This window comes from Hyaena hyaena, unplaced genomic scaffold (genome assembly GCF_003009895.1).
Source record: "Hyaena hyaena isolate Hyena2069 unplaced genomic scaffold, ASM300989v1 scaffold_176, whole genome shotgun sequence".
Classification (NCBI taxonomy): domain Eukaryota; kingdom Metazoa; phylum Chordata; class Mammalia; order Carnivora; family Hyaenidae; genus Hyaena; species Hyaena hyaena.
In genome coordinates, this window is record NW_024080809.1 from 709,095 (window position 1) to 736,215 (window position 27,121).

The 27,121-nt window shown below is 54.8% G+C and overlaps 1 protein-coding gene across 1 annotated transcript in view; it reads left to right on the forward strand.

Moving 5' to 3' along the window:
• Positions 1–1,465: 1,465 nt before the first annotated feature.
• The window catches only part of ZCCHC24 (zinc finger CCHC-type containing 24), a 59,220-nt gene continuing 33,564 nt past the window's right edge, over positions 1,466–27,121 (forward strand). The window contains exons 1-2 of the mRNA XM_039240559.1: positions 1,466–1,711; positions 13,781–13,981. Of these exons, the coding sequence (XP_039096490.1) occupies positions 1,466–1,711; positions 13,781–13,981 (447 nt within the window). The remainder of the gene's footprint in view (positions 1,712–13,780; positions 13,982–27,121) is intronic.

Consider the following 27,121-nt stretch of genomic DNA (forward strand, 5'->3'; position numbering starts at 1 on the left):
GAAGAGAAAATAGGCTTGCTCGCAGAGGTTAGGTGCCATCCCGAGGTTACTGAGCTGGGAGGCGGCCAGCCTGACACTTGAACGCCAAGTGGAATGGCTCCAGAGCTAGGGATGAGATGGTAGAAGTGCCTCGGTCCCCCTCCAGGCGCCTCGCCGCAGGGTTCCCAGCGATGGCACAGCGCAGGCGCCGGGTGACTACCCCAGACTGAGAGGGTGAAGGCCCCTGGGCTTCGGGGTGTGTCAGGCGGAGGAGGGGACAGGGCGGAGGCTCCCCTAGGCATACTTGGAATAGCTGGGTCATCCTGGACCATGAGTGACAGTCGTCTTCCCAAGCTCCCCCAGCCCCATCTGGGGTCCTGGCGTCCCGCCGAAGCAATGGGTTGGGCTGGAGCCGGGGGTCGGGGCGGAGGAAAAGGCCGGCCCAGAGCAGAAATAGGAGAAGGGAGAGGGGGAGGGGGGAACGCGAGGGAAGGAGGCGGGGAGTCCTTCCTGGGGCAGGAACCCGGGCCCCCCTAGGCGGAGCCGGCCCGCGAAGCGATTCCGCAGATGGAAGGAATTAAGTGGGAGGGGGAGGGTCCTACGGTGATAGCGAGCGGAGGGAGGGTGGGCGGCGTGTGTGTGTGCCCGCGTGTCTGGGAGCGGAGGGAGAGAGAAACACATCAGACTAGACGGAAATAGAAAAGACGACACACACACGCGCGCGCGCGCACACACACTTAGACAAACAGAACCACAGAGAAAGGCGACGAGCCGGACAGAGACTGGGGCGCACGAGGTATTCGTCTGAGAGAGCGCGGAGAGAGTATGAGAAAGAAAGGAAAACAGGACAGGAGAAACGAGTACAAGTGAAGTAACTGCAGAAGATTTGGAAAGAGCGAGAGACCGAAGAGCGCCCAGCAGAGCGAGAGCAGCCGGATCAGGCCGGGGGTGCCCTGAGCTCCCGAAGGCTCCGGGCGCCGAGCGGGCGGGGCCTGGGAGGGCGCCGCCCACGGGCGGGCCAGCGGGGCACTGCAAACGCCGGGAAGCCTGGTTTCCCCCCTCGCCCTGCCCCGCTACTCCATATTCAATGAGACGGCCAATGGAAGGCGAGGACGGGGCAGAAGGGGCGGGGCCTCCGTGGGCCCCACCTCCGGAGCGGCCGCCAGAGGGGTCAGCACTGAGGCAGATAGCGGATCGCCGGGCGGGGCGGGGCGGGCGGCGCGGAGGGGGCGGGCCCAAAAGTTTCCTGCCCAACTTTCGCTGCCTCCTTCCTCCGCCCGCGCGCGCTGCGGCTGCAGTCGGGGGGAGGCGGCGGCGGCGGCGGCGGCGGCTGCGGGCAGCGCGCTGGGCGCACGGCACTGGGTGATCGCCGTCGGGGCTCCGGCGGTGGGCAGTGGGCGCAGGCTCCCCGGTGCCCGCCCCTCCGCTGCGGGGGAGGGGGGGCGCGAGCGGGCGGCCGGGGAGGGGCCGGCACCGCCGCCGCAAAATGAGCCTGCTGTCGGCCATCGACACGAGCGCCGCTTCGGTGTACCAGCCCGCCCAGCTGCTCAACTGGGTCTACCTGTCGCTGCAGGACACGCACCAGGCTAGTGCCTTCGATGCCTTCCGGCCGGAGCCGCCCGCCGGCGCCGCGCCCCCAGAGCTGGCCTTCGGGAAGGGCCGCCCGGAGCAGCTGGGCTCGCCCCTGCACTCCAGCTATCTCAACAGCTTCTTCCAGCTGCAGCGCGGAGAGGTGGGTGCTCCCGCGCGCCCCCGCCCTCCGTCGACCGCGCGGGGCCTTTTCCTATCCTATCCAGGCTCTTCCTGGCCTGGCCCGGCCCGGCTCCGTATTGCCCGGCCCTGCTTGGCTTGGCTTCGCTCAGCTCTGCCAAACTCGCCGCCCGATGTCCCCGGGGCGCCGAGAGCGCGTCACCTCCCGGCTGAGCCCGGCTCGGAACAGTTCAGGCGCGGGCGGGGCCCTCTTGCCCCATCTCCCAGCCTGGAGCGCCCTGTTCAGAGGCCCGGGGGGAGTCCCGGCTGGGCGGGGGGCTCCGGATTCTCTCCAGACAGCCGGGGCGCGGCCGGGGCGGAGAGCCCCTTCCAAGTGTCCTTCCCACGCCCAACCCCATCCCCCTCTTGGCCACCGCTTGCTGGGATGAGGAGTGCAGATTCTGCTCTGAGCTCCTCCGCAGGGGCCTAAAAATCTTTTCTCCTCCGACCTCGGTGGTGGCCGACCAGAGGGCACCCTGGAGAGCAGGGCTTCTCCTGCTTTTCTTACACGGGGACCCCCAGATATATCCTCCAGCTGCTTGCCCTCCCCCAGCCACATAGGAAGTGGTTTTTGAGGGCTTGACCCCACAGACTGCGCTGTCCCCCGCCCTCCCAGCCTGGAAGGAAATGAAAGGGAAATCCTCTTGAGCTCTTGGAGGGGGCTAGCCAGGGGGAGAGGTTTCAGCTGCCCAGTGCCTTCTCCAGAAACCTGGGACGGCTGCTTTGCAAAGGCTGCCTGTTGGGTGGATTCAGTTACAAAGTGGAAGGGGCAGGGCATCGTCCCCAGCCAGATAAATACACAGATCGCCTGGACCCACGAGTCCCTTTTCAGAGGTCATCTCCGGAACTTTCTTAGATACCCCTCCTCTGCCCCTTCAGCGGGGCTCCTCCTCCTCCCCCAGTCCCATTTCCTTGTGCCTCTTTTGGGAATTGCCGATACCCCTCTGTAGCCTTCACTCATCCTTCTTCTGGCAGCTCTCCCTGCAAAAGTGCAGGGGGAAGGGGTGGAGGAGAGGACACACTTGAGGGTTCCTTTTCTTTCTAGACCCGAGCACTGCAGTTAGTTTTAGGAGCGGCAGGGTTCTGAATGGGTGGGGGAGAAGGGCCTGTGTGTGAGTGAGTGTGCTGGGGATCAGAGGGTCTCCCTTTGTGGTCTTCTAATGTGCTCAACTCTGCCAGTACTGACTAGGGAGGAAACAGGCAAATAAAACACTGGCCTAAGGCCTAGAGGTGGGCCAATACCAGGCGAGCCGAGAGAAGGATTGGTTGGCCTGTGTTGGGCCCGTTGGGCATAGTCAGGGGAGATGAGTCTGAAGAGGCAGCCCTTGGTGCCAGGCAAAAGCATTTGTATACCAGAGCTCTTTGTAAACTGTAAGCACGCTCTCCACGGGAGGAATCATTCTTGGCTGGGAGTCTTTCTTTCTCATAAGAGACCTTGTCATCTCTTCAGGGAACTGGCTTCGGTGACCAGTGGCTTTGGGGTACAGGGTGCGGGTGTTTCTTCAGTGCCTGGGCCTTTTTAGTTGTAATTTTACCAGACATTTGTTGAGCGATGTGTGGGCCCTTTAGGAATCAGGAACGGGCTGGGGGGTGGGGGGAGGAGCAGATTAGAAGACAGCTGAGATGATTCAGTTTGAAAGGCAGGCGATTTCATGGGGATGCTGTGGGAATCCCAAGGGAGAAGGGTGATTCTGACCCACAGGACCATGACCTCTCACCTCTCACAGGTCAAGCGGGGGTCCCTAGTCAGCCTCAAAAGGCCTCCCTCTGTTCCTACTGTTGGTGGCTTTCTTCCCCAAATGTGGGTCCCTGCTGAGAGGCCTGGGAGTTTGGGGGCCATCCGCAGTCTCTTGCAGGAGTAGGACATTTCCTTTGGAAATGTCTAAACATCCAAGATCCCAGCTGGATGTGAGTGACACTGCTCTCCAGTCCCTTCATTACTACTCACCTCAGGCTCCCCGTGAAGCGGTCCGTTCCTTCTCTGGCGCCAGTGTGAGAGGAGCTGGTAAAAGTTACGCAGAGCAGTGGTGGGAAAAAGCCTCTTATGACCTGACTTTGGGGAACCTTCTGTCTTGGTCTGGGCCTCGGTTTACCCATCCATTGAATTTAGTCTCTGCTGTCCCTTAGGGTGGTATGCATGGGATTTGAGAGATATGCAAATGGACAGCCTTCCTTAGGGGAGGTGAGAGGGGCTTCTCCTACACTCGAAGGCCAGTGGCTCCCTCGGAGGGGCTGGAGGGGCTGTGCCTGCTGACTTCCGGATGGCTTTCTTGGCTTCAGACTCACTGGCTCTCACCCCTCACCCGCTTTGCCGCCTAAACCCTCTTGGAGCCCCAGCTGTGCTGCTGGGCTTTCCTGCGTCCAGGGCTTAGCCAGTGACCTAATATGGCTCCAAAATAGCAACTGGGAGAGAAGGCATGAAAAAAATACCCCCCACCTGAACGCCACCAAGGGGCTGATTGGAGAAGAAGCAAATCATGGGTAGGCCAGAGGGGACTCTCCGAAGGGACCCAGGGACTCAGGAGCATCGCCATTCTGTGCAAGGCCTGGCAGGCCTGGTGGCGGTGCCTGCGGATGTGACTTGCATGCTGACCGCTGACCACGGCCTGTCTGCACCGGCCCCTGTGCCAAGAGCCCACCCCCTCCAGCACCACCCCCAGGCTGCTCCCACCACAATAGCAAAACACCATGAATGCAGCTGGGATTTGGGCGGGGGGGTTGAGGACATGGGGGCACAGAAGCCCATTGTGCCCCTGGAACCTCAGCTCTGGAAGCTGAAGATAAGCCAAGGGTTCCGAGTGGAACAGTGGCCCTGGGAGCAGAGAGAGATGGCAGAGTTCATGTACAAGTGCAGGAATGGGCCCCAGGAGGTGACCTGGGGGAGGGAGGCTCTTCAGCATCTCAGCTCGTAGTATGGATGCCAGGCCAAAGCAGGCACCGGCACTTTGGGGCAATTTTTTTTAAAAGGCCCCAGTCCAGAGTCTGGGCCCAGTGAGCTTCCGTTCCAAACCCTGATCTGTAATGACAACTATATGTCTTTGCAGGGAGACCCCTGAGGCTCTTGTCTGAGCCTCTCCTCTCTTACCTGAGGAAGGCCGTTCTTAGAGGGAGTGGGGGATGGGTGGCGTTGGTGGAGGCGTGGGGGGTGGGGGGGTGTCTTCCTTGCCAGGTATAGCTTGGAATTTAAATTCACAGTGGTGTGGGGGCCATGGGATCCCAGCTCCAGAAATGGGGAGGTACCCCTCCTTGTTGAGCGTTAGCTCTTGGTCCCCATAGAGGGACGTCCTAAACCCCTCCTGGGTCATCCCTGCACCCCCTCAAGAGGAGATATGGCGGCCCCCCTCCAGGTCAGAGTCCTAGGGCAGCTGTTATCTCTCCCTCTTTCTCCAGGGACACATAGATGTGGCCCTACAGTCAAATGATGGTTGGTGGAGGCCAGGGGGAGGGCTTTGGGTTCAACTACGTTTGGAAAGCAGAGTGGACTGTTCTTCCCTTGGAGGTACACAGTGTCCCCCGAGCACCATGAAGGCTCTGAGCAAGCCCTGCGGTGTGAGACTTGTTCCCCTTCCTTCAGGCCAACAAACAGTCCCATCACTGTTTGACCAGAGAATGTTTTTGGCCTAGAACGTCTGACAGCGTCCTTCTGAACACCTCCAGGCCCAGAGACTGCTCTGTTGAGGGACATCTCTTCCAACCTTTAGGAGGTTTTGGCTGTTAACCCAGGCCTTCCTCCTCCCCCCCACCCCGGGTCCCAGCACTATCTTCTGCAGCACTAAAGACCCCCTCCCCTCCCCCAGCTGCTGTTCACTGTCCTGGTCTGTCATCTGTCCGCTGGAGGTTGGAGGTCGGCAGTAAAGTGATCACAAGACTCTATGGACAGGCTTAGACCGTCAGAGGAGCGACTGAGGTGTCTTGCTTTAAAATTTTTTTTTAATGTTTTATTTATTTCTGAGAGAGAGAGAGAGACAGCATGAGCAGGGGAGGGTCAGAGAGAGAGGGAGACACAGAATCTGAAACAGACTCCAGGTTCTGAGCTGGCTGTCAGCACAGAGCCTGATGCAGGGCTCGAACCCATGAACCATGAGATCATGACCTGAGCCGAAGTTGGACGCTTAACCGACGGAGCCACCCAGGCGCCCCTGAGGTGTCCTGCTTTAAAGGACCCCCAGTCTTGACAGTCTTCTGAAGGTTCTGTGTGTCACCTGTGCCGCCCGCAGGTGTGGATGAGCCCAGGCTCCCTGACCAGTGTGGATGTACAGAAGAAAGCCACCTATCTGTGTGAGGATGGAGGTTTGCCTCCGTGGGGCCGAGAGTGGGCTCCTGGAGCTGCAGTTTGTTCCTGTGAACAATTTGTGGCCTTTGTGTGCGTCTGGTGGGGGGAGGGGGCAGTGCCAAGGCCTGGGAGGGGTGGCCATTCCAGCCCAGCAGAGCTTGGGAGGGTGCCTGGCTCCCTTGGCCAGCCCTGGGAAGCTGAGCTCTGACTCAGGCAAGGAGGACCGTCATTCGAGGGCCTGTAGGCTGAGATGGCCTGTGGCCCTCCCTCCATCAAATTCAGTTGACTGGGCAGGCCCGGGCTCAGAGGGGAGACCACACCTCACGGACCTTCTGAGTCAGGTGGGAGGGAGGAAAGCAGGCAGGATTAGTAATTTGTAATTAGCAGCGGCAGAGGGCCAGGCTCTGTCTGCGCCCAAAAGGGGTGCCTTCCCGAGAAATGGCCCCGAGCAACAAGCCCGTACTCTCAGGAGAGTGCTTTCTTCTTGGCATCTCTTCTTTCATAGCTCCCATTTTACAGAAGAGAAAACAGGCCCGGCGAGTCACCCAGCGTGTCAGCGGCAGAGCTGCGTCTGGAACTCCTCCATACTCCAGCTGCGATTGTCCCTTGTGGCTTGTCCTGCTGGCTGTCACCTGGATCATTCTCTGGGTCCCGGTGCAGGGCAGCCAGTCTCCAGAGGCGTTCTGTCAGGCTGCAGTTCTCTGACATTTTGCCCCAGATCCTGAACCTTCTGAGAAGTGGTAGGCATTGGTCACGGGTACCAGGTTCCCTGCTGTGTCCCATGATCTAGAAGCTGAGCACCGGCCTCCATGGGACGGAAGTCCAAGGGATCCCTGGCCATACAATGGCCACTGAGCACTTGACAACACTTGTGTCTCACGTCATAGCCTGGGTGCAGCGCCCCCCTTGTCCAGGTGGGGAAATAAGGCTCTTGGAGAGGAGGATGACACTGTCAGGGGATCAGTGACAGACCAGGGCTCCAACTCAGGTCTCAGGAGGCTTGATCTGGGCTGTATATATGCGGGCATGGCTGTGGTGGTGTATAATCTTTTATTCTGTCCTCTAGCCATACTGGGAAGCTTAGGGAAGACGCTAAGCTTTGTCCTGAGGGTTGCCTGCCCTGAATGACTGGCAGATTCCAACTTCTTTCTGGCACACGTGGCTGCCCCTTCTCCGAGAGGCTTTCCCCAGCTGCCACGGGGGAGCACACCTCCCCTCGGCTTCTGTGGCCTGTGGCAGACGCACCGTGCATGCTTCCGGTGAGGCGTGCCATGACCATTGCTATTGCTGAGGGACATACTCTGTACGTGTGTGTGTCTCGACAGCTACATTGTCGGAGCGCCGAGAGTGGAAATCCTGTCTTTCCCCACCTGCACTGCCCATACTTCGGCAGTGCCTGGGACATACTGGGTGCTCAGGTCCTGAGCACATGGGTGGGTGGATGACTTGCATTGCCCCTGGCTTCCCCTCTCTTCCCTCTCCAGACCTGTGACGACATGGGCGCTCCCCTCAGTCTCTTACCTCGTCTCCTATTTCATCTCACCGGGGCCATGTTTATGGATTGCTTGATTAATTGGAAAGAGCTGACTTGGGAGATAGGAAAGCCCTGTGGCTAGAGGGGTCCAAGCAGACACTTAGGGGTGCTCATGGTTCTTTGCCTTCCCTGGTTGTGGGTCTCTTCGAGAATCTGAGAGCGCAAGTTCTTCTCTTCGGTGAGAGTGCACAGAGCACAGGCATACATGCACACGCAGACGCACAACTTTGCATGTGATTTCAAGGAGATCACAGTGTCCGCATGTCAACAATAGATCCTCAAATCAAGGCCCTCTTCTGTAGAGGCTGCAAACCTCAGTGGTACCCCCAGACAGGCTAAATGTCAGGGTCCCTTTCACTCCTTAGGTTGTCAAATTCATGCTTTCTGCATTCATTCCACGAATACATTCTAGAAGTGAGAGGCAGCTGGTCCCTAGTGCTTACGGTCTAGCTGCATAGAGTGCATATGGCCGCAGGATGGGAGCACCTCTCTGGTGCGCGGTGACCTGGGCGGGAGCAGGAGGGACCGGATGGGGAAGGAAGGTCTTCCTGGGTCTTCAGCTGCACCCTGCTGCTGCTGCTGCTGCTGTGTTCTTCCCTCTCCAGGTCCCTTCCCTGTTTCTCTCTCCCCACTCCCCTACCAAAAAGAGCATGGAGTGTTTCCTTAAGTTAGAATCATTCACTGAGCTCTGGCTGTATACAGGGAATCGTGTTTTGCATGCATGGGTAGATGGGCCTCCAGGAGGCCTGGCGCCCTGGGAGGGTCTGGGTGAGGGGCTGCTGCCTCTGGCACGGCTAGGCCTGGAAACAGGAGCAGGGCTGGGCTCTGACCACACCTGGGAGTTCAGTCAAGGTGTGAATTCACTCGCCCATTGGCCGTCTTCACCCTCTCCACAGGTTGCCTCCTCTTCCCATTCGTGTGTGACTCTGGGGGCTAGAGCCCCGGACAGAGCCTAGGGGTAGAAGTGCAGATCCCCTTAGAGAAGGGGTGGAGTCACTTGTGAAAGGAGTGGTTTCTTGTGTTAAAGAGGGGGTTGTGGGTGTGTACACGTGTGTGCGTGTGCGTATCTGTGTGTACGGAAGGGGGGGATAGGGGTGACTTGTTGGGATGAGAAGGCAGTTGTCCAGCTGATGAAAGAACCCCCACAGAGCTGGGGATTAGGATCAGACAACCCCCCTACCCCCCGCTTCAGGGCCATCTCTGGCCCAGGAGGGGCAGGACTTCCTCGGATGCCCCCCTTTCCATCGCTTTGCCCATCGTGTTGTTTTCTGTGGGCATAGTTCCTCTCTGCTAGCTGTTTCTCCTCTCTTCTCTGCACTGGTTTCCTCTCCCTCTAGGCTGCCTTTGGAAACTTCTATGCACCTGTCCTAACTCCCGTCTGCCCCCGTCCTGCTATGCTCTCTTACTGTCCTGGGGGGTTGGGAGTGGGGAGACAGCCCTGGAAATCTCTGCCTCCACACCCCAGATCCCTCCGCAGAACCCTCAGCCCCCTCACGTAGCCCAGAGAAGCCGGTGCCGCATCTCACCAGGGCGGAGAAGCTTGGCAATACGATGTCACAGGTCCAAGGAGGGTGGTCCACACCTGTTGTTTTCCTCTGGCTCGCTTTCCTTACTATAGGAGGCGTTAAGCCTTGGAGGCCATGTGGGAGCTGAAATAGAACAGGCCAACTGATGTGGGTGTGAATCTCCCCTTAGCCACATGGTGGCTGTTTCACCTTGAGCAAGTTACTCAGCCTCTCTGAGCCTCAGTTTCCAGCTCTGTAAAATGGAGCCAGTAATGCCCATCCAAAGGGTGTTCTTATAAGTAGAAGAAAACTAAGAAAGGGAAAGGATCTAGTCGAGTGTATGAAACAAGCAGGATCAGAATAGATTTTTAGTGTCTTCCCCTCTATCTTTCCCCAACAGCCATGCCAGAGCCTTGGAGAAGTTCCAGCAATGGGCAGGAGCCAGATGCTCTATCCCCCAGATATGGTGGGAATACCCCACACTACCTGCTAGCTGCTGGGAAGAGGGAGGAGGGAAAGGCAGCCTCTTCCTCCAGGATGGGGATCTGGGCCCAGAGGTTTCCACTCAGCACAGTAGGGGGGCTGCCCTCAACCAGCGCCCTGAGCAGCTTAATCTGGGGTGAGAGTGCCTCTCGCTTAGTCCATGGCAACTAGGAGACCCCAACCTATATCTCTAAGGTGTTAGTTCATTATCTCATCTGTCAAGTGGGGCTCTCTGGCCCTTCTGTACCTGCAATTATCTGCACCCAGGATGGTTGCAGATGTGAGCAGTGTCAGAAACAGTCTGGGGTCTGGGCTGATGGGATGCTGCAGAACCTTTGCCTTTGGATACGCCCAGCCTTGCGGGGAAGCGAAGAGGCTACTGCCTGAAGAGATTAGAGAGAGATCTCAGAGCTCCTTCAGCCAAGGGCAGCTGAGTGATCCCTACCTGGCCTAGTCCTGGCGGACAGGGCGATCACTGGGAGGTCCGGGAGGCCCTCGGAGGAGGCAGGGTCTCTCTCAGGATCACCCAAGTCTGTGCTTCTCACACTGTCCCTTGAAGCCCAAGGTCTGAATAAGAGGAGGGGGTGGGTTCAAGGCCACACTGTTCAGGTTATAACCAGATCGGGAGCCAGGTCCTGGAGGAGGTTTGGATGGACCCAGAGAGGGCATCCTGGTGGGGGGGGCAGGGAGCAAGTGCAGAGCCAGAGGGGGAAAGCGGGTGCTCCCGGGGACGCCGGGGCTGTTTGGGATTCAGGCCTTGCCCTCCAGCTACAGGCAGCAGGACGTGGAACAGGCGGCGCCCATGGTGACGGAGTGGCCTCTGTGTGCCGGGCTCTGGGGGTGTCTTTCAGTAAGTAGCTGGGGTCTGGACCTTAAGAAGGCAGGACTGCAGGGGTCACCGGTTTTGCCCTCCTTCCCGTGTTGCATTTGACGGACGGGAGGCCCAGGAGGCCAGGCCTCACTCGGCAGCCGGAGCGGGGGGACTGCTGCGTGTCCCCCAGCCTCTGCTCCATCCAGTCTCCAGCCATCGGCTGTGGAAGAGGCAACTCGCCTTTCACCTCCAAGCCCCAGCGCCTTGGGGCTTTGGAGAGGAAACAGCCTGCCGCCCCACCCGCCTCTCAGCCAGCTGCCTGGCCGCGGGCCCTCCCTGTGCCCCTGGGCCTCTCTGGGCCTCAGTTTCTCCATCTGGACCGCGAGAGTGGTCGGGGCAGCTGCCTGCTCTGTCCTCTCAGCTCTGAGGTGGTGTCATCTGGAACGGGGGCTGGGGGAAGGGAGCTGGAGCCGCCCTGAGGGACAGGCCAGGGCGCCCGAGGGGTGAGAGGGGCTGTGCGGAGCTCTGACCTCGCTTCTCTGACCCGGAGCTGCCGGTGCGACTCAAGCTGTGAGCTCCTGAGGTGGTGGGTGGGGGCGTCGAGCTGTCAGGGACAGGACAGGCTGCTCAGAGGCCCCTGGCCGCCCAGGGACGCCCCCTGGGTCACCCGTGGGCAGGGCGGTGTGGCCACAAAGCGGGGAGAGGCTGTTCGGGGTGTAATTAATGCACTTTCTGGCACCCACCAAACTTCCCCTTCCTCTGGACAGTCTGCTGCCAAAACAGTCCTGATTCCTGTGGACTAGCTTTAATCTTATCGGGAGGTGGGGGTGGGGAGGGGTGGTGGTGGCGGGGAGAGGGGAGAAAGAAAGAAAAGAAAGAACAGGGGGGAAAAAATGAAGAGAGTTGTTATTTGTGAAATTGCATTTCCCAGCCATGAGGGTGAGTCACACCATTTGGAGCTTGCAGTTTCTTGTTTGGATGAACTTTTCTCTGGGCGGCTGTGGTGGTGCTGTGCTCCCTCAGGCCAGCGCGGGTGGGGAGAGGCCTCGAGTCAAGTTAAGGAGGGCCCTCGGTGGTTGGGAAGTCCAGGTGCTCCCGAGGCCAGGTCGGGGTGGGCTGTCTGTACCGAACTGCCTGGGGGAGCTTTTAAAAAGCAGATTTGGGCTGGTGGGGGGGGCGGAGTGGGGCGGTAGTGTTTACTGGGGAGAGGGTTTCCATTTGTGACAGTGAAAAAGTACTGGAGTGGATGGTGGTGATGTTGCCCAATAATGGGAATGGATTTGGTGCCACTGGACTGGACACCTAAGAAATAACTATAGTGGTGGCACGTGGATGGCACTCAGTCGGGCGTCTGACTTCAGCTCAGGGCATGATCTCACGGATCGTGGGTTCGAGCCCCGCGTCGGGCTCTGTGCTGACAGCTTAGAGCCTGGAGCCTGCTTCGGATTCTGTGTCTCCCTCTCTCTCTGCCCCTCCCTTGCTCACACTCTGTTTGTCTCTCTCTCTCTCTCTCAAAAGTAAATAATCATTTAAAAAAAGGAAAAAAATAATAATTAAAATGGTCAGCTTTCTGTAATGCACATCTTACCACAATAAAATGGTGTAGATTCCAGTCCCCCTGTCCCAGGTGACTGCTTTGGTAGGTCCGAGGCGGGGCCCCGTACACCGTATTTGTTACAAGTTTCTCAAGTCATTCAACGCAAGTTTGGACATACTCATCCAATCTGTAAGATGGGAACAGGGACTCATAGGATGGCAGTGAGCATTAGCTATCTTAATATGTGTCAAGCTTTCAGTACCTGGGACATTGTAAGGCCTCAGTAGATGTGACTGGTACCATCGAGCCCCCTTGCCATTGGGACAACACCCCTTAAGATTGTTCCAAATTGGCTCGCATACCTCCGGGGATGGGGGCCCTCTGCCTGTCAGGATGAACCACTCTGTCTTGGCTCATCCGAGAACCGGAGACTCACCCTCACGCCGAACCTAAGTTTGCGTAGTATCTTCCACTGGTCCTGGGTTTCGTGGTAGCACTGGGCAGGGGCGGAGCAGAGGGGGTGATCAGGACCTTGGCGTTCCGTGCCTGGGCACCGCAGGCTGACTGGCCCCAGTCCACATAGCAGGGTGTCCAGGGAGCCAAGAAGAGTGGTGGCCCCCAGATGGTGAGGCCTGGGTCCTCTATGAGCGGGCGGTGCCAGACCCCAGAGACGGACTGAGTAGGGAGGCTGAGGTACACGTGCGTGAGGAGTGATGTCTGTCCTGGTTGGGGAGAGGGGTGCCCAGTCCCCTAAAGCCTGTGCTCAGCTCGCCTCCCTCCCTGCCCACACCTGAGGGAACATGGAAAAGACTGTCCCCACTCGGGGCCCCCATCTGCCCCATCTTCATAAGGGGGCCTGAGGCAACATCCTCTTGGCCTCTCCTCTCCTGGCAGCCTGGGGACTTCTAGGGACAAGGCTGTCTTCCTATTAGATCCAAGGCTCTCCAAGGTCTGTAGCTCATTCCTGGAGAGCCTGATACCTGAGCCGGGGTCTGGGGGCCCCTGAGCCCCATGCCCAGGTTTGCCAGTGACCCTCCTGGGAAAGCCACCTCTTTCCGGCCTTGCCTCAGGAAAGGGGTGCCACGGCTGTTCCGTGCCAGCCTCGCCACAGGCCCTACCTTTGCTAAATTCCAGTGTGCCTTGCTGCCTAGAGCCCGTGACTCCTATAAATAGAGGCCGTGTACACCAGGAGAGGGCCTGGGCCATGTCTGCTTTGAAGCCAGGCAAGACATCTGGTTCCTGTCAGCTGGAGGTGGGAGAGGTGGGCCACTTCCTCCCAGGCTCCCAAAGGGCGGGCCGGGCCGGCCTGAGGGCTCCCCGGACACGGTCTGCCCAGGCCTCGTGCCCCAGGAGACCAGGCAGAGCACCGAGCCTCAGTCTCCTCTTTTGCACACTGAAAACAGTGCTGCATTCTGCTGCTCCACTTTCCTGTAAGAAGGGGAAACTGAGTCAGCTCAAAGCTAAGTGACTTGCCTAATGTCATGCTGCCAGGAGGTGGCAAGGCCCCAAATCTAACAGGGTACCCTCTGCTACGCCTCCTTACGTCCTGGCGGTGCGTGAAGCACTGATGCTGATCGTCATTATCATCAGTACTCGGTGGTTCCTAAGTGCCTGGTGGCAGATTCAGTGCTTTACATTGGTGGCCTCCAGTTAGCCTCACAGAAACCCTCAGAGGGAGCTATCATTATTCCTGTTTTCCAGACGGGGCCGCCGAGGCCCAGAGCGGTTAACAGGCTTGCCCACGGAACCCAGGCTCCAGGAGGCCAGAGCCCAGGGGCAGTCAAAGAGTCAGTGTGGAATCACGAGTGTGCATGTGTGCGCACGTGCCCACGGCAATTCCGCCCGAGGCCGCGGCCACGAACGGGGGTGCCCAGGCCTTGGGAATCCTCACAGCCTCTGTCCCCCACAGGCGCTGGGCAGCAGCGTGTACAAGAGTGCCTCGCCCTACGGCTCCCTCAACAACATCGCCGATGGCCTCAGCTCCCTCACGGAGCACTTCTCTGACCTGACGCTCACCTCCGAGACCCGCAAGCCCAGCAAGCGGCCCCCACCCAACTACCTGTGTCACCTGTGCTTCAACAAAGGACACTACATCAAGGACTGCCCCCAGGTAAGGCGGCCCAGCTTCTGTGGGGAGAACAGCGCCCTGCCCCCACCCCGAGCCCCGAGCCCCTTTTCCAGTGGCCCTCAGGTCTCCGCCTTTTTGTCCCCTCTGGTATTTCTGAGGCAGGGCTGGCTGGCGTGGACGGGGACAGAGCCCCAGCTTGAGCCTGCGACCGGCTAGCGAGCCGTCTGGGTAAGGGGCCCCCCAAATGAGGTTCTGGGCCTTCACGTCCCCAGTCTTCCTGCCAGGGTGGGTCCTGTTACAGTGGGGCAGGACCGGGGCCAACAGCCTCCTCGCGGCTCTCCCGAGAGAGACCCCATCTCCTCACACTCACAGGGAAGGAATGCGGGCTCTGGGCCAGGAATCCAGATGTGTGCGCGCACCCCCTCCCCCAGACCCCACCTCTCCCGTCCTCTGAGGCCGTGCTTCCTCAGCCTCCTGCCTGTGAGCGGGGAGCAGAGGGGGCCTTGCCCCCACCTTTGTGCCCCCCAGGGTAGGTCTGGGTGAAGGCCTCGGGCGCCGCGGCCTGGGCACCTCTCTCGGGGTGGGAAGGTTGCCAGGCAACGGAGAGAGTGGGGAGCGGGCCCCCCGTCTCCCATTCAGCGCTTTGCTGTGAGGGGCGGCTCAGATCCCACTCCTGAGAGGACCCTGGCTTTGGCATCTTGGGGAGAGAGAGAGGTTAACGTTGTTTGACATACGTTACGAGATGATCAGTGACTTTGTTTTCCTATTATTTTTCCTGTTTTCTAATGTTTTTATAATGTGTATTTTTACTTTAATTTTACATACGTAATGGAAATGGGATCCTGGAAACTCAGAAAACCCATTCAGCCTTGCCCTCCAGATGTTGGAAGCCTGGGGTGGGGCTGCGTGGGGCTGGGTGCCTTCAGACCCGTGGGAGGCGCAGGCCGGCTGGTTGCTCTCCCTCTGCCCCGGAACAGCGGGCCCCGCATCAGGTCCTTGCCTCGCAAAGTGTGGCCAGCCACGGTCGCATCGGTGTCTCTGGGGAGCTTGTTAGAAATGCAGAATCTTTCTCTTTTATTAAAAAAAATTTTTTTTAAATGGCCACTTATTTTTGAGAGAGAGAGAGAGGCGGAGAGGGAGGGAGACACAGAATCCGAAACAGCCTCTAGGCTCTGAGCCGAAGTCGGATGCTCAACTGATTGAGCCACCCAGGTGCCCACCCCCCCATAACTGCATTTTAGTAAAATCCCCAGTGATTTGTGGATAACGGTGATCTCAAACCCCCCACCCCCACCACCGCCTCCCACCCTTGAGCAAGAGAGGCCCACCCGGACCTTGAGTATAGGAGCTGGCCTGTTGATGGCTGCTCTCCAGCCCCACGCTCCAGTGGGCCCCATCTGCCTCAGTGTGCTCAGCAAGCCGGGGGCCCTTGGCATCAGGGGCTCTCAGCAGAGGGCAAGGCCCCTACTCCCTAGGGGTTCTCTGGATGGGTCCAGGGGCAAATGGGCAGCAAGGATTTGGTTGGTCCTCAAGGATACGGCCATAGCCCACCCAGGCAGTAGCCCCTTGTCACTTCCCCAGCTGAGCCCCTGTGAGAGGACTCTCAGGCAGTCACCACACCTCATCATCTCCTGCCTCCAGCCCGTGCTCACAACTACCCAGTGCGTCAGGCCTCTCATTAGCCTCATGTTACGGGATGCTATGTGTGCATCAAGCACTCACATGGGATCATTGAGCCAGGCAGTGGAGGAGCTGGAATTTTAACCCCGGCAGGCCAGTGACATCCAGACCGCAACAGGGGTCCTTGGGGGCTCTGAGGAGGTGTGACAGTGCTGAGCCAGCAGCCTGGGAAAGCTTCCAGGAGAAGGAGGGCTTGGGTGGGGTCGGCAGGTTGGTGGAAAAAGGGTGGCCAGTATCCAAAGGCAAGGGATGTTGAGGCAGAGGTGGAGGAAGGGGGAAAGAGTGTGTGTGTGTGCACGCGCTAGCACCCACACACATGCCTGCCCCTCTCTCCAGAAGGGGCCAGAGCTCTTCTAAATGAGGGAGCAGAGTGTCCCTGACCTTGTGTCAGTGCCTCTCAGTTTCCAGCACAGTGAAAACCCCGGGTCTTCCTCCTCATTCCTTTATAGGGATTGTACGGCATGTTCACTTGGCTCGCGCAGGGCTCTGAACTCTGCCCGCAGAAGTGGGCGTACTGCATTTTACAGGTTAGTAGGAGCACCCGTTTTACAGGAGTACCCATTTTATAGTTGAACAAACAAAGTATCAAAGAGGTGAAGTGCCGAGGAGGGGGCAGAATATATGTGAGAACCGCAGTCTTGGGACTTTGGTGCTCTTTCCTTCCTTGGGCATTCGTACCAATCCAGTTGGGATGCCCATCCCCTGTGGGGGCCTCAGTTTCTCTCTTGAGCGGATCGAGGCCCTCTTCCAGCCTCATCTCAGACCTGATTCTATCAGAGACTCCTGCGGACCCAAGGACCTCCCTTCACTTTTCATGAGAGTTTTATCACCTAGAAAATGAAGCTAATGAGAACACTAACTAACTCATAGGATTGTTGTGCAGATTCAAGGAGGTAATGCATGGAAAGTGCTTAGCACAACGTCTGGCATACAGTAAGCACTCAATAAATGTTGGTTAGCAGTATTTTTTTTTTCCTCCCTTGGGTCACAGTGGAGAGGTCCCAGGTAAAGTATTTGGCAAGGTACTAGGTATTTTGGCAGGCTGGAATATAATGAGATGTGCCGCATCCCTCACCTGACCACAAGCACAGGGGCAGGTGCTGGGCTAGATTCATCTCTGTACCCCCATGCTGGCCCAAGATGTCACACACAGGTGCTCCATACAGGTCTTCTAGAATGGCAGAATGGTGGACAAGGCTTTTGTCACACGGAGTACTATGACTTCAGCATATATAATATTTAAAAGTGGAATGAGAATTCCTTTTTGTGTAACACCTTTAGTGAGATATAATTCACATACCATATAATTGACCCACTGAAAGTATATAAGTCACTGATTTTTAGTATCTTCATAATCAATTATAGATTTTTTTTAAAAGGTGGTATTTTTTAAAAGTAATCTGTACCCCTAATGTAGGGCTCAAACTCAGGACCCCAAGATCAAGAGTCATTTGTTCTACCAAATGAGCCAGCCAGGCACCCCAGTTATAGAACATTTTTTTAAGCTTATTTATTTATTTTGAGAGAGACAGAGCGAGTTCAAGTGGGGGAGGGGAAGAGAAAGAGAGAGAAACTCAAACAGTCTTCATGCTGTCAGCGCAGAGCCCATGTGGGGCTTGAACTCACTAACGGTGAGATCATGACCTGAGCCAAATCCAGAGTTGGATGTAAACCGACTGAGCCGCCCAGGTGCCCCTGGAGAACATTTTTATCATAAAATAGAAGCCTCACACTTTTCAGCTGTCACCATCTCCTGGTTCCCCAGCCCTTAGCAGCTAATAATCTACTTTCTCTCTATATAGGTTTGCTTATTCTGGAAATTTCATACAGAGAGAATCATATAATGTGTGGTCGTTGGTCACTGGACTCTTTCATTTAGCATATTGCTCTCAAGGTGCATCCACATAATAGCATTTATCAGTTCCATGATTTAGGGAGTGTACCATCTTGTTCTATTTTCTGCACTATCTTGGGAAGAATTAATATTAATTCTTCTTTCATGTCTGGTAGAATTCACCTGTAAAGCCATCTGAGCTCGGGCTTTTTTTTGTGGGTAGATTTTTTAAATTATGAATTGAGTCTCTTTTTGTGTTATAGGTCTATTTGGATTTTCTGTTTCTTCTTGAGTCAGTTTGTGTCATTTGTATATTTATAGAATTTGTCTGTTTCACCTAAGTTATTGAATTTACTGGCATACGCTTGTTCATAATATCCTCCTATAATTCTATTCATTTCTCTGAAGTCGGTTATAATGTCCCTCTCTTTAATTCTGATTCATGTAATTTGAGCCTTATCTCTCTCTCTCTTTTTTTTTCTTGGTCAGTCTAGCTACATGTTTGTCAGTTTTGTTGAACCTTTCAAAGGACCAACTTTTGGTATAGTTGATTGCGTTGATTGCCTGTACTGTTTTTTCTGTTCTTTATTACATTGTCTTCCACTGTAATCTTTTTAAAACTTGTGGTCAAATAAATACAACATAAAATTTACCATCTTAACAATTTTTATGTACAATTCAATGGCATTAAGTACACTTGGCCCTTGGACAACGTTGGTTTGGATTGTGTGGGTTCACTTATACACCGATTTTTTTTTTTTTTTTTTTTAGTAAAAACCCTGCAGTACAACAAGCGTATTTTTAATTCCTTATGATTTTCTTAATGACATTTTCTTTTCTCTAGCAAACTTTATTATATACAGTAGAGAATGCAGGTAACATACAAAATATAGGTTGACTATTTATGTTATTGGTAAGGCTATTAGTAGTTAAGTTTGGGGCAAGTCAAGAGTTATACACATATTTTTGACTGCTTTGGGGGTTGGCACCTGAACCCCCACACTGTTGGGTAACCATTGCAGCCATCCATCAATGGAACTCTCTTTATTTTATCAAGCTCTGTACCCATTAGGCAGTAATCTTTCCCACTTTTTTCCCTCCCCTCCCCTCTGGCAACTACTATTCTACCTTCTATTTCTATGATTTTGACCATTCTAGGTACTCACATAAGCAGAATCGCACACTATTTGTCCTTTTGCGATTGGCTTATTTCACTTAGCATAATGTCCTCAAGGTTCATTCATGTTGTAGCAAGTTTCAAAATTCCTTTCTTTTTAAGGACGAATAGTATTTGTGTGTGTGTGTGTGTGTGTAGACCACATTTTGTTTATCTATTTTTCCATCCTGGACTGCTTCCATCTTTCACCTATTGTGAATAATGCTGCTCTGAACACGGGTGTGCAAATACCTCTTTGAGTCTTTGCTTTCAATTCTTCATTCGAATTTGTATTATTTCCTTCCTTCAGCTTGTTTTAGGTTTAGTCTGCTCTTTGTCCATTTTTGTAAGATGGAAGGTTACGTTACTGATTTTCCCTCTTTCTTCTATTTGTATTTATTTTATTTTAAACTTTTAGTTTAGTTTAGTTTAATTTAGAAAGAGCATGAGTAGGGGAGAGGGGCAGAGAGAGAGAGAGAGAGAGAATCTCTAGCAGGCTTCACACTCAGCACAGAGCCCAATGCAGGGATCACTTGATCCCATGCCCCAGGGTTTGTGACCTGAGTTTAAACCAAGAGTTGGACCAACTGAGGCACCCAGGCGCCCCTCTTTCTTCTATTTGTAATGAATCATAGAAATGTTCCCTGAAAGTATAGTCTTTCTCTTACAGTTGTAAAAAATGTTTATTTGTTTATTTTGAGAGAAAGCAGGTGTGTGCATGCACACATGTGAGTGGGGGAGGGGCAGAGAGAGAGGGAGCTGTCAGCGCAGAGCCTGATGTAGGACTCAGTCTCACGAATCATGAGATCATGACCTAAGCTGAAATCAAGAGTCAGCAGCTTAACTGACTGAGCCACCCAGGCGCCCCTCTTCTGTTTTTAGTGTTGATATGCACAGGTACGGAGCTTCCTCTGAGCTGCATCTCATAATCTTATATGTTGTATTTTCATTTTCATTCATTGCAAAGTATTTTCTGATTTCCCTTGTGATTTCTTCCGTGACCCACTGCTCATTTAGAAGTGTGTTGTTGAATACCCACATTATTTGTGAGTTTCTCAAATATCTTTTAAAAATAATTTCTCATTTTATTCTACTGTGGATAAATGATACTCCGTATTATTTCAGTGCTTCTGAATTTGTTGTAGTTTGTTTCACAGCCTTCGGGCTGTCCTGGAGAACAGTTCGTGGGCACTGGAGAAGACAGTGAATCCTGACGTTGTTTGTTGGTGGGTTCTCTAGGTGTCTGTTAGGTCTAGCGGTGTACGGAGTTCTTCATGTCTTCTGTCCCCTTGCTCATGATCTGCCTCATTCTTGTATCCGTTATTGTAAGTATAGGAGTATTGAAATCTCTATTATTGTTGAACTGACTGTTTTTCTTCAATTCTCCCAGTTATTATTGCATGTATTCTGGTGCTCCCTTGTTAGCTACACATACATTTATCAATTTCTGATGAATTGGTCCTTTTATTGTGATAAAGTGTCCCTGTTTATTACTGTATTTTTTGTTTTAAAATTTTTTTTAATGTTTATTCACTTTTTGAGAGAGAGATGGAGACAGCGCAAGTGGGGAAGGGGCAGAGGGAGAGACAGACAGACAGACAGAATCCAAAGCAGGCTCCAGGCCCTGAGCTGTCAGCACAGAGCCAGACGTGGGGCTCGAACCCATGAATTGTGAGATCATGACCTGAGCTGAAGTCAGAGGCTTAACTGACTGGACCACGCAGGCACCCCTTTTTCACTTTTTTTTTTAAAAAAGCTATTTCCTTCTTAGCTGCTCTCAGGCTTATTTTACATATCTTAACCTATAAAATCTGCTTCAGATTTATACCAACTGAATTCCAATAAACTATAGAACTATCACTCCTTTATAACTCTATTCTCTTTTTCAGATGTTTGTGGCATTTGTTGTTCTACGTGTTACATCTATGTAGGTTGTAATTCAACGATAATTGTTATAATTCCCCCTTTATGTAATTTTATGTGTCTTAAAGAACCTGGAAGAAGAAAAGAGAGCAATTATATGTTCACAGTTTTTTTTTTAATGTTTTATTTATTTCTGAGAGAGAGAGAGAGAAGCATGAGCAGGGGAGGGTCAGAGAGAGAGGGAGATACAGAATCCAAAACAGGCTCCAGGCTCTGAGCTAGCTGTAAGCACAGAGACCGACGTGGGGCTCGAACCCACGAACTGCGAGATCATGACCTGAGCTGAAGTCGGACGCTTAACCGACTGAGTCACCCAGGTGCCCCATATATATTCACAGTTTTTGTTATGGTAGCTTTTTATTTCCAGTGTCTCACTCTCTTCATTCATCCCTGTGGACTCAGGTTATCACCTGGAGTCATTTCCTTAGTTCAGGACAGATTTGCTTCTACTTGCCTCCTCTGCGCTATTAGTGGCAAATGTCTTACGTTTCTATACGTTATAGGACAAATAATACATTACATACATATTGCTTTTTACGTTTGCCTTTTATTTGTATTTTTTTTTAATTTTTTTTTTTTAATATTTCTGAGAGAGAGACAGTGTTGAACAGGGGAGGGTCAGATAGAAAGGGAGGCACAAAATCTGAAACAGGCTCCAGGCTCTGATCTGTCAGCACAGAGCCTGACGAGGGGCTCGAACCCACCAACCGTGAGATCATGACCTGAGCTAAAGTCAGACGCTTAACCGACTGGGCCACCCACGCATCACTTTAATGTTTATTTTTGAGAGACAGAGACAGAGCGTGAGTGGCAGAGGGGCAGAGAGAGAGAAAGGTAGACACAGAATCTGAAGCAGACTCCAGGCTCTGAGCTGTCAGCACAGAGCCCAGTGCGGGGCTCAAACTCACGAACTGCGTGAAGTCAGATGCATAACTGACTGAACCACCTATGGGCCCCTACATTTGCTTTTTACATCAGAGAAGGAAGGACAAGAAATATGTGTACATTCCATCTTTTATAATTACATAACCATCTTGTGAGAACTCCTGGTTTTTTAATGTGTATTTGCATTATGTCTGGGGTCACTGGCTTTCCACCTGAAGAACTTCCTTTAGTGTTTCTTGAAAGGCTGGTGTGTCAGCAATGAATCCTGTGTTTTTGTTTATCTGGGAGTGTCATTATCTTCTTTTCATTTTTTTAAAGGTATCTTTGCAGGGTATAGAATTCTTGGCTGACAGTTGTGTGTATGTGTGTGTTTAATCTTTGACCACACTGAATGGTACCCCACTGCCCTCTGGCTGCCATCATATCTGATGAGAAGTCAGTTGTTAACATCGTTAGGATTCCATTGTAAATGACATGTCACTTTCCTCTTGCTGCTGTCAACATCTCCTTGCTTCAGCTTTCAGCAGTTTTCCTATGATGTGTCTATTTGGGGATCCCTTCGTGTTCACCTGGAGCCCGTTGAGCGGCTTGGATGTGTTGCTTCAAGTTTTTCGCTGGACTTGGGAAGTTTTCAGCCATTATTTCTTCAACTATTTCTTATGCTCCTTTCTCTCCTCTCCTTTAGTGGATTGGTTTTTAAGTGGCCTATGTGCTGTTAGGATCTTAAACGGTCTGACTGGCATAGAATGTGGAGAATTCTAGGCAGCCCTGCCTAGGCCCTGAGGCCGCCTGTGGAACTCAAGTCTCCGAGGGAGGGAGCAGTGAGAGTGTGGTTAAAGCATTCACTGCCAACAGTGAAGTGGGAACCAGGAGCTACTCTGAGGCCCCCCAGTGCAGTCAAGAAGGCTGGGGTGGGTTGGGGCTGCAGCTCTATGGCAGCAAAAATGCCAGCTGGTTGTACGAGAGGCATGGTCGCTGTCTGCTGGGCCCACCCGCAGCGTTATCTGTGCAGCCCACGTTGGCTTCTGCACACCAGTGTCGCACACTGGGAAGACCTGAATGGCAGCATTTTGCTCTGAGCCTGCTGCACGTGAGCCTGCGTGGGTGTGTGTGTTTGTGGCCGAGTGCCCCCTCTGTGCCCAGGACAAGAGCTGGGCCCAGGACACACTACTGAGCATGCAGGAACCTGGTACTCTGGTCTTTGATTCCTTTCCAATCTTAAGGGTTGAGAGAGGTTCGGGTTCAACCATCGGACTGATGGGGCTTCTCATATGCCCCAGGGGGCAGTGTGAGGGGGACTAGGTGCTACGGGAAGACTGGGAGCCCCCTGAAGCGGATGAAGAAGGTGCTGGAAACTGATCACTGGTGATGCTGAAGGGCAGCCCTTCTCTGTGCTTTGGGGCTGTGCCTGGGCCAGAGTCCCTCTCCAGACAGTGTCAGCACTGGCCCAAGAAAGTCTACCATTCAGTTCTTGAAAAAGCTGCCCCTGCTGCTGTCTCCACGCTGCCCCAGGCCTCCAGTTCAAGGGCAACGACAACATTAACAACAATGATAATAGTCCGAGCACTGCGTTTACCACGGGGCTAGGTGTCCAGTATGTATTACCTCACTTCATTCTCTCAGAAACTCCATCAGGTCAACTGCCGGATGATAACACTGAGGCCCAGAGAAGTCCAATGACTTGCTGAAGGTCACATGGCTGGTAAACAGCTGGTAAACTCAGGCCTTCTTCGTGCCAGAGCCCACGCGTTTTAAATTAGGTTTTATGATCTTTCGGCCTTAGCGCCTGGACTTTGATCTCCACATTCTCAGAAAGTCCGGGTTCTTGAAAAAGATGGGTTGCTGGACATAAAGAGGCATAGGGATGAGGTGGGCAGAGGCCATGAGAGCCCTGGTCTGGCCAAGTGGTTGTGGCTGCAGTATCGGACCACTTGGCCCCGCCCCAGGGTGTCTGTGGCCTGCAGTGGGGTCAGGAAGGCCGGAGGGGCTAGGGCTGCGGCTCTGGTGCCAGCAGAACTCCCAGCAGCCGGCTGCTGCCTGCCGGACCCACCTGCAGACACCAGTGGGACAGGCTGTGAGTGGCAGCATTTTGCTCGGAGCCAGCCGCACGCAGCGTGGGGATGTATGTTTGTGGTGGGGGCTCTGCTTGCTGCCCCGCAGGACACATCACCTGTCCAGGACAAGAGCGGGGCCCAGGACACGCTTCCATCGCCTGACCCTTTCTGAGCTCCTGCTGTATGCCAGGCCAGTGCTTGATAAGGTGCTCTCCCTGCCCCCAGTGGGAGAGACAGAACCACTACTGGCTGTTCAGGGTGATCAGGGCCACGGCTGAGGTTTGCAGTGAAGGACCAGCTCGGCCTGGGGCTTCATGTGAAGCCCCAGGGAGGAGGCATCTGGAACTGGGGCGGAGAAGGCTTCCAAGCAAGCGTGTAAATAAAGAGGGCATGCTTTCCGGGAACCGCGAGCCCTTGGCTATGGCTGGCGCTCCGGGTGCCTGAGGGGAGGAGCGGGAGGTGTGGCCACAGCAGGTGGTGAAGGGCCTGCGTGCCAAGCTGCATAAACTTGGACTTTATCTGGAGGGCAGGGAGAAGCCATCCAACGGTTTAGGTGACATGCTTGGATTGGCATTTTGAAAGCTCGCTGGGGGCAGGCCGGAGGCCGGGCTGGAGGAGGCTAGACTGCAAACAAAACCGGGCCAGTAATGCAGACGGCCGATAAGGCCACACATTAGGCAAGGAAAGGCGAGCAAAGGTTGGCAGTGGGGGAACCACTTCCAGACGCCGTCAGAAAGTGCCATCTCTGGGTCACGGCAACCACCCTGGGCCGCCATTCCTCATCTCCAAAACGTATCTGAGAATTGGGGTCGGGGCAGGGCTCCCTGCCTTGGTGGCCCGCTCAGCATCTCTGGATGCATGGAGGCTGCGGTGTGGATGGGGGCAGTACAGCCAGGACCAGCATCCTGTCTCTAAGCCCTCTGTCCACCCCCTCATGGCGCTCAGGGCTCCCATCAGGTGCTGAGCTACGAGCAGAAATTCTCCAGGCTCTCAGGCTCTGTCACTCCCAGGTTGTTCCTGGTAGTGGCGGGGGGGGGGGGGGGGGGGGGGGGCGCTGCTTATATCTTTGGGGGAGGCCATCTCCTGTGCCTCCCGCGTCCGGTGAAGGACCAGGTCTGGGGCGGGCCTCAGCCCCGGGGAGCTGTCTTTCCTGAGTCAGCATGCCCAGGGCTGCTAATGAAATCCAGATGTCAGACAGAAAACAATCATCGCCCCCACCCATCTGGCGGCTCGGGTTACTTGGAGATTGCAAAAGAAGAAGAAAAATAGAGCAGGCAGAGAATCGATCCGAGGACAGCTGAAACCTTAGAGGCGAGACTTGAATAGTTTCAGGGTCTTGCTTGGGCAAGGGATGACAGGCAAGGGAAAGGCAAAGGCTGGCCCAGGCCCCCTTGTCCCCCACTCCGACCTCTACAGCCCCTGGACCCAAGACCTTGGACTGCTCCACAGGCCGGAGCTGACTGGTCCCTGTGCGGTTCTGAAGGAGGCAGGGAGGGCTGTGGCTGCCAGCCTATGTCTGATCTCCACGTGGGGTTTCCGGCCCCCCATTCCAGCCCTGACCTCGCTGCAGGTCTGGGTTTGCTCTGGGGCCAGAGGGACTGAGGGTATGCAGGATTTTCCCTGCAGAGCCTTGGGCTTGGGGCCATTGAGGAATTCAGAGCCATTGGTGTGCTGGTGGGGAAACTGAGGTTTTCTCACAGCGCGGGGTCAGGACTCTATGTTATGAAAGATCAAAAGAGCGAGGAAGGAAGGAAAGTAAGGAGGAAGGCATGGCAGACAGTGTCATTCTGTGACTCCAACGAGGAAGGGCTGGCCCGCGGCTGCGTGCGCGCCTAACAGGTATCGCAGTGTCTTCCTCCAAGCCCTGGAGCTGGCTGGCCGGCCGGGGGCTTGGGCTGCGATGTTCTAGCGCTTGGCACGGGACCTGGAATGTCTCAGGCGTTTGGGGAATGTTAGCCGGGATGGGTGTGGATGGGGGTTGGTGTTGGGCCTCCCAACTGGCATAGGTGCTGACGTTGGAGAAGGACCCCAGACCCCGTGGAGGTAGCCCTTCTGAGACCCCTTCCTTGTGGCGTGGTGGTTCTGCGCACAGCCCCTGAAGCCAGCCCTCCCGTGTTCAACCCCCAGCACCGTCTTGTGCCAGCCATGTGGCCATGGGAAAGTTAACGGAATGTCTCCGGGCCTCAGTTCCCTCCTCTGTGAGATGAGGATTGTGGGATGTTGTGAGGCTAAGTGAGTTACTTTATCTGAAATGCTGAACAGAGAGCCTGGCACCTCATACACACTGTGAAGTGTTAGCGGTTGCGGTCGTGTTAATGACCGTCGTTGCTGTTATTTCTCTGCTATTTCAGATCTGAGAAAGTGCTTCAGGGGTGTGGGCTTATCAGAGGGGACCCTGTCCCCCCATCCCACCCTGGTCCCACGGAGGGGGCTGCCTCTGGGATGGGCCCTAAAGGGGCCATGTGATCGTCACACACATGCTTTCTCAGGAGCCTTGGGATGGGAGCAGGGGCAGGCTCTTATGTCTTTGGGTCACCCAGGTTTGCTTGAGGGGCAGGAAGGCAGGGACTGGGTCCTGGAAGCTCTATTTTGCCCAAGTAGGAGCTCCAGGAGGAGGTGGCTGGGGCTGGCCGGAAGGTGCCCAAGGCCTCCTGGGAGCTGTCATTTCCACTGGCCCAGGCGGCCGAGTGCTGGCCCTGGCACAGACAAGCGGGAGCAGCTGCAGGGGGCGGGGAGGGATGCAGGAGTGGGGTGCAGGGCGTGGGGGCTCCCTGGGCAACCACTTGTACATCCTTCCTGCTGTCCCAGGCCTGGCAGGAAAGAGTCCGAGGGGCCAGTTTCACATCCTCAGCTGTCAGTTCTCCTTTTAAGTGGACCACAGATGGTGACTCGGAGCCCCCAGCAATCTTGCCGTGTCGGTTGGCCTTACCTTCTCAATCCTCTGCCCCCAGGCCCTGAGGGACAGGCATGTTGGCAGAACTGGGAGCCAGGATCCAGCCATGGTCCTTGAACCATCTGCAGGGCGGATGGAGGGCTGGAGCCAAGCAGTTGCATCCTTGGACTAAATAGCTCTTCGGTGTCACTTTCTCTAGGCAGGCTTCTCTGCTTTTCCCCGTCCTCCAAGCCCAAAGGGACCACTCTCCTCTGAACACCCAAAGGACCCCATTTCCTCACTCATTAATTTTCACCTGCCCATGGCCTTGGCCTGCACCTCCCATCCAGTCGTTTTCCTCTTGGTGTAGCTCAGGCTGGTTCTCCGGGCCCCATGAAGGTTCTGACAAGGTCATCCCTTGACCCCCTCAAACTCCTTGAGGACGGAAGAGTGCAGGGCAGTAGAATTTCACAGAGCCGTGCCCAGACCACACTCCTGCCCTTTCCCAGCCACGTGTCCTTGTGCACACTGCACGCCTCCACCCAGGCATCTGTAAAATGGGCTCACTTACCTGGTAGGGTGTTTGTGGGAAATGTGTAGGCAAAGCAACTGATACAGAGCTCGGCGTCACCCAGCGTTCATAAATGACAGCTCTTGTTAGTATTAACCGGGAACGTTGCTGGGCCTCCTGAGCCTTCTCTGACCTCAGTTGTAAAGAGCCTGGCTTCACAGGGTTGATGTGAGGTCAATGAGAAACAGCCTGCGACGAAACAGGCAC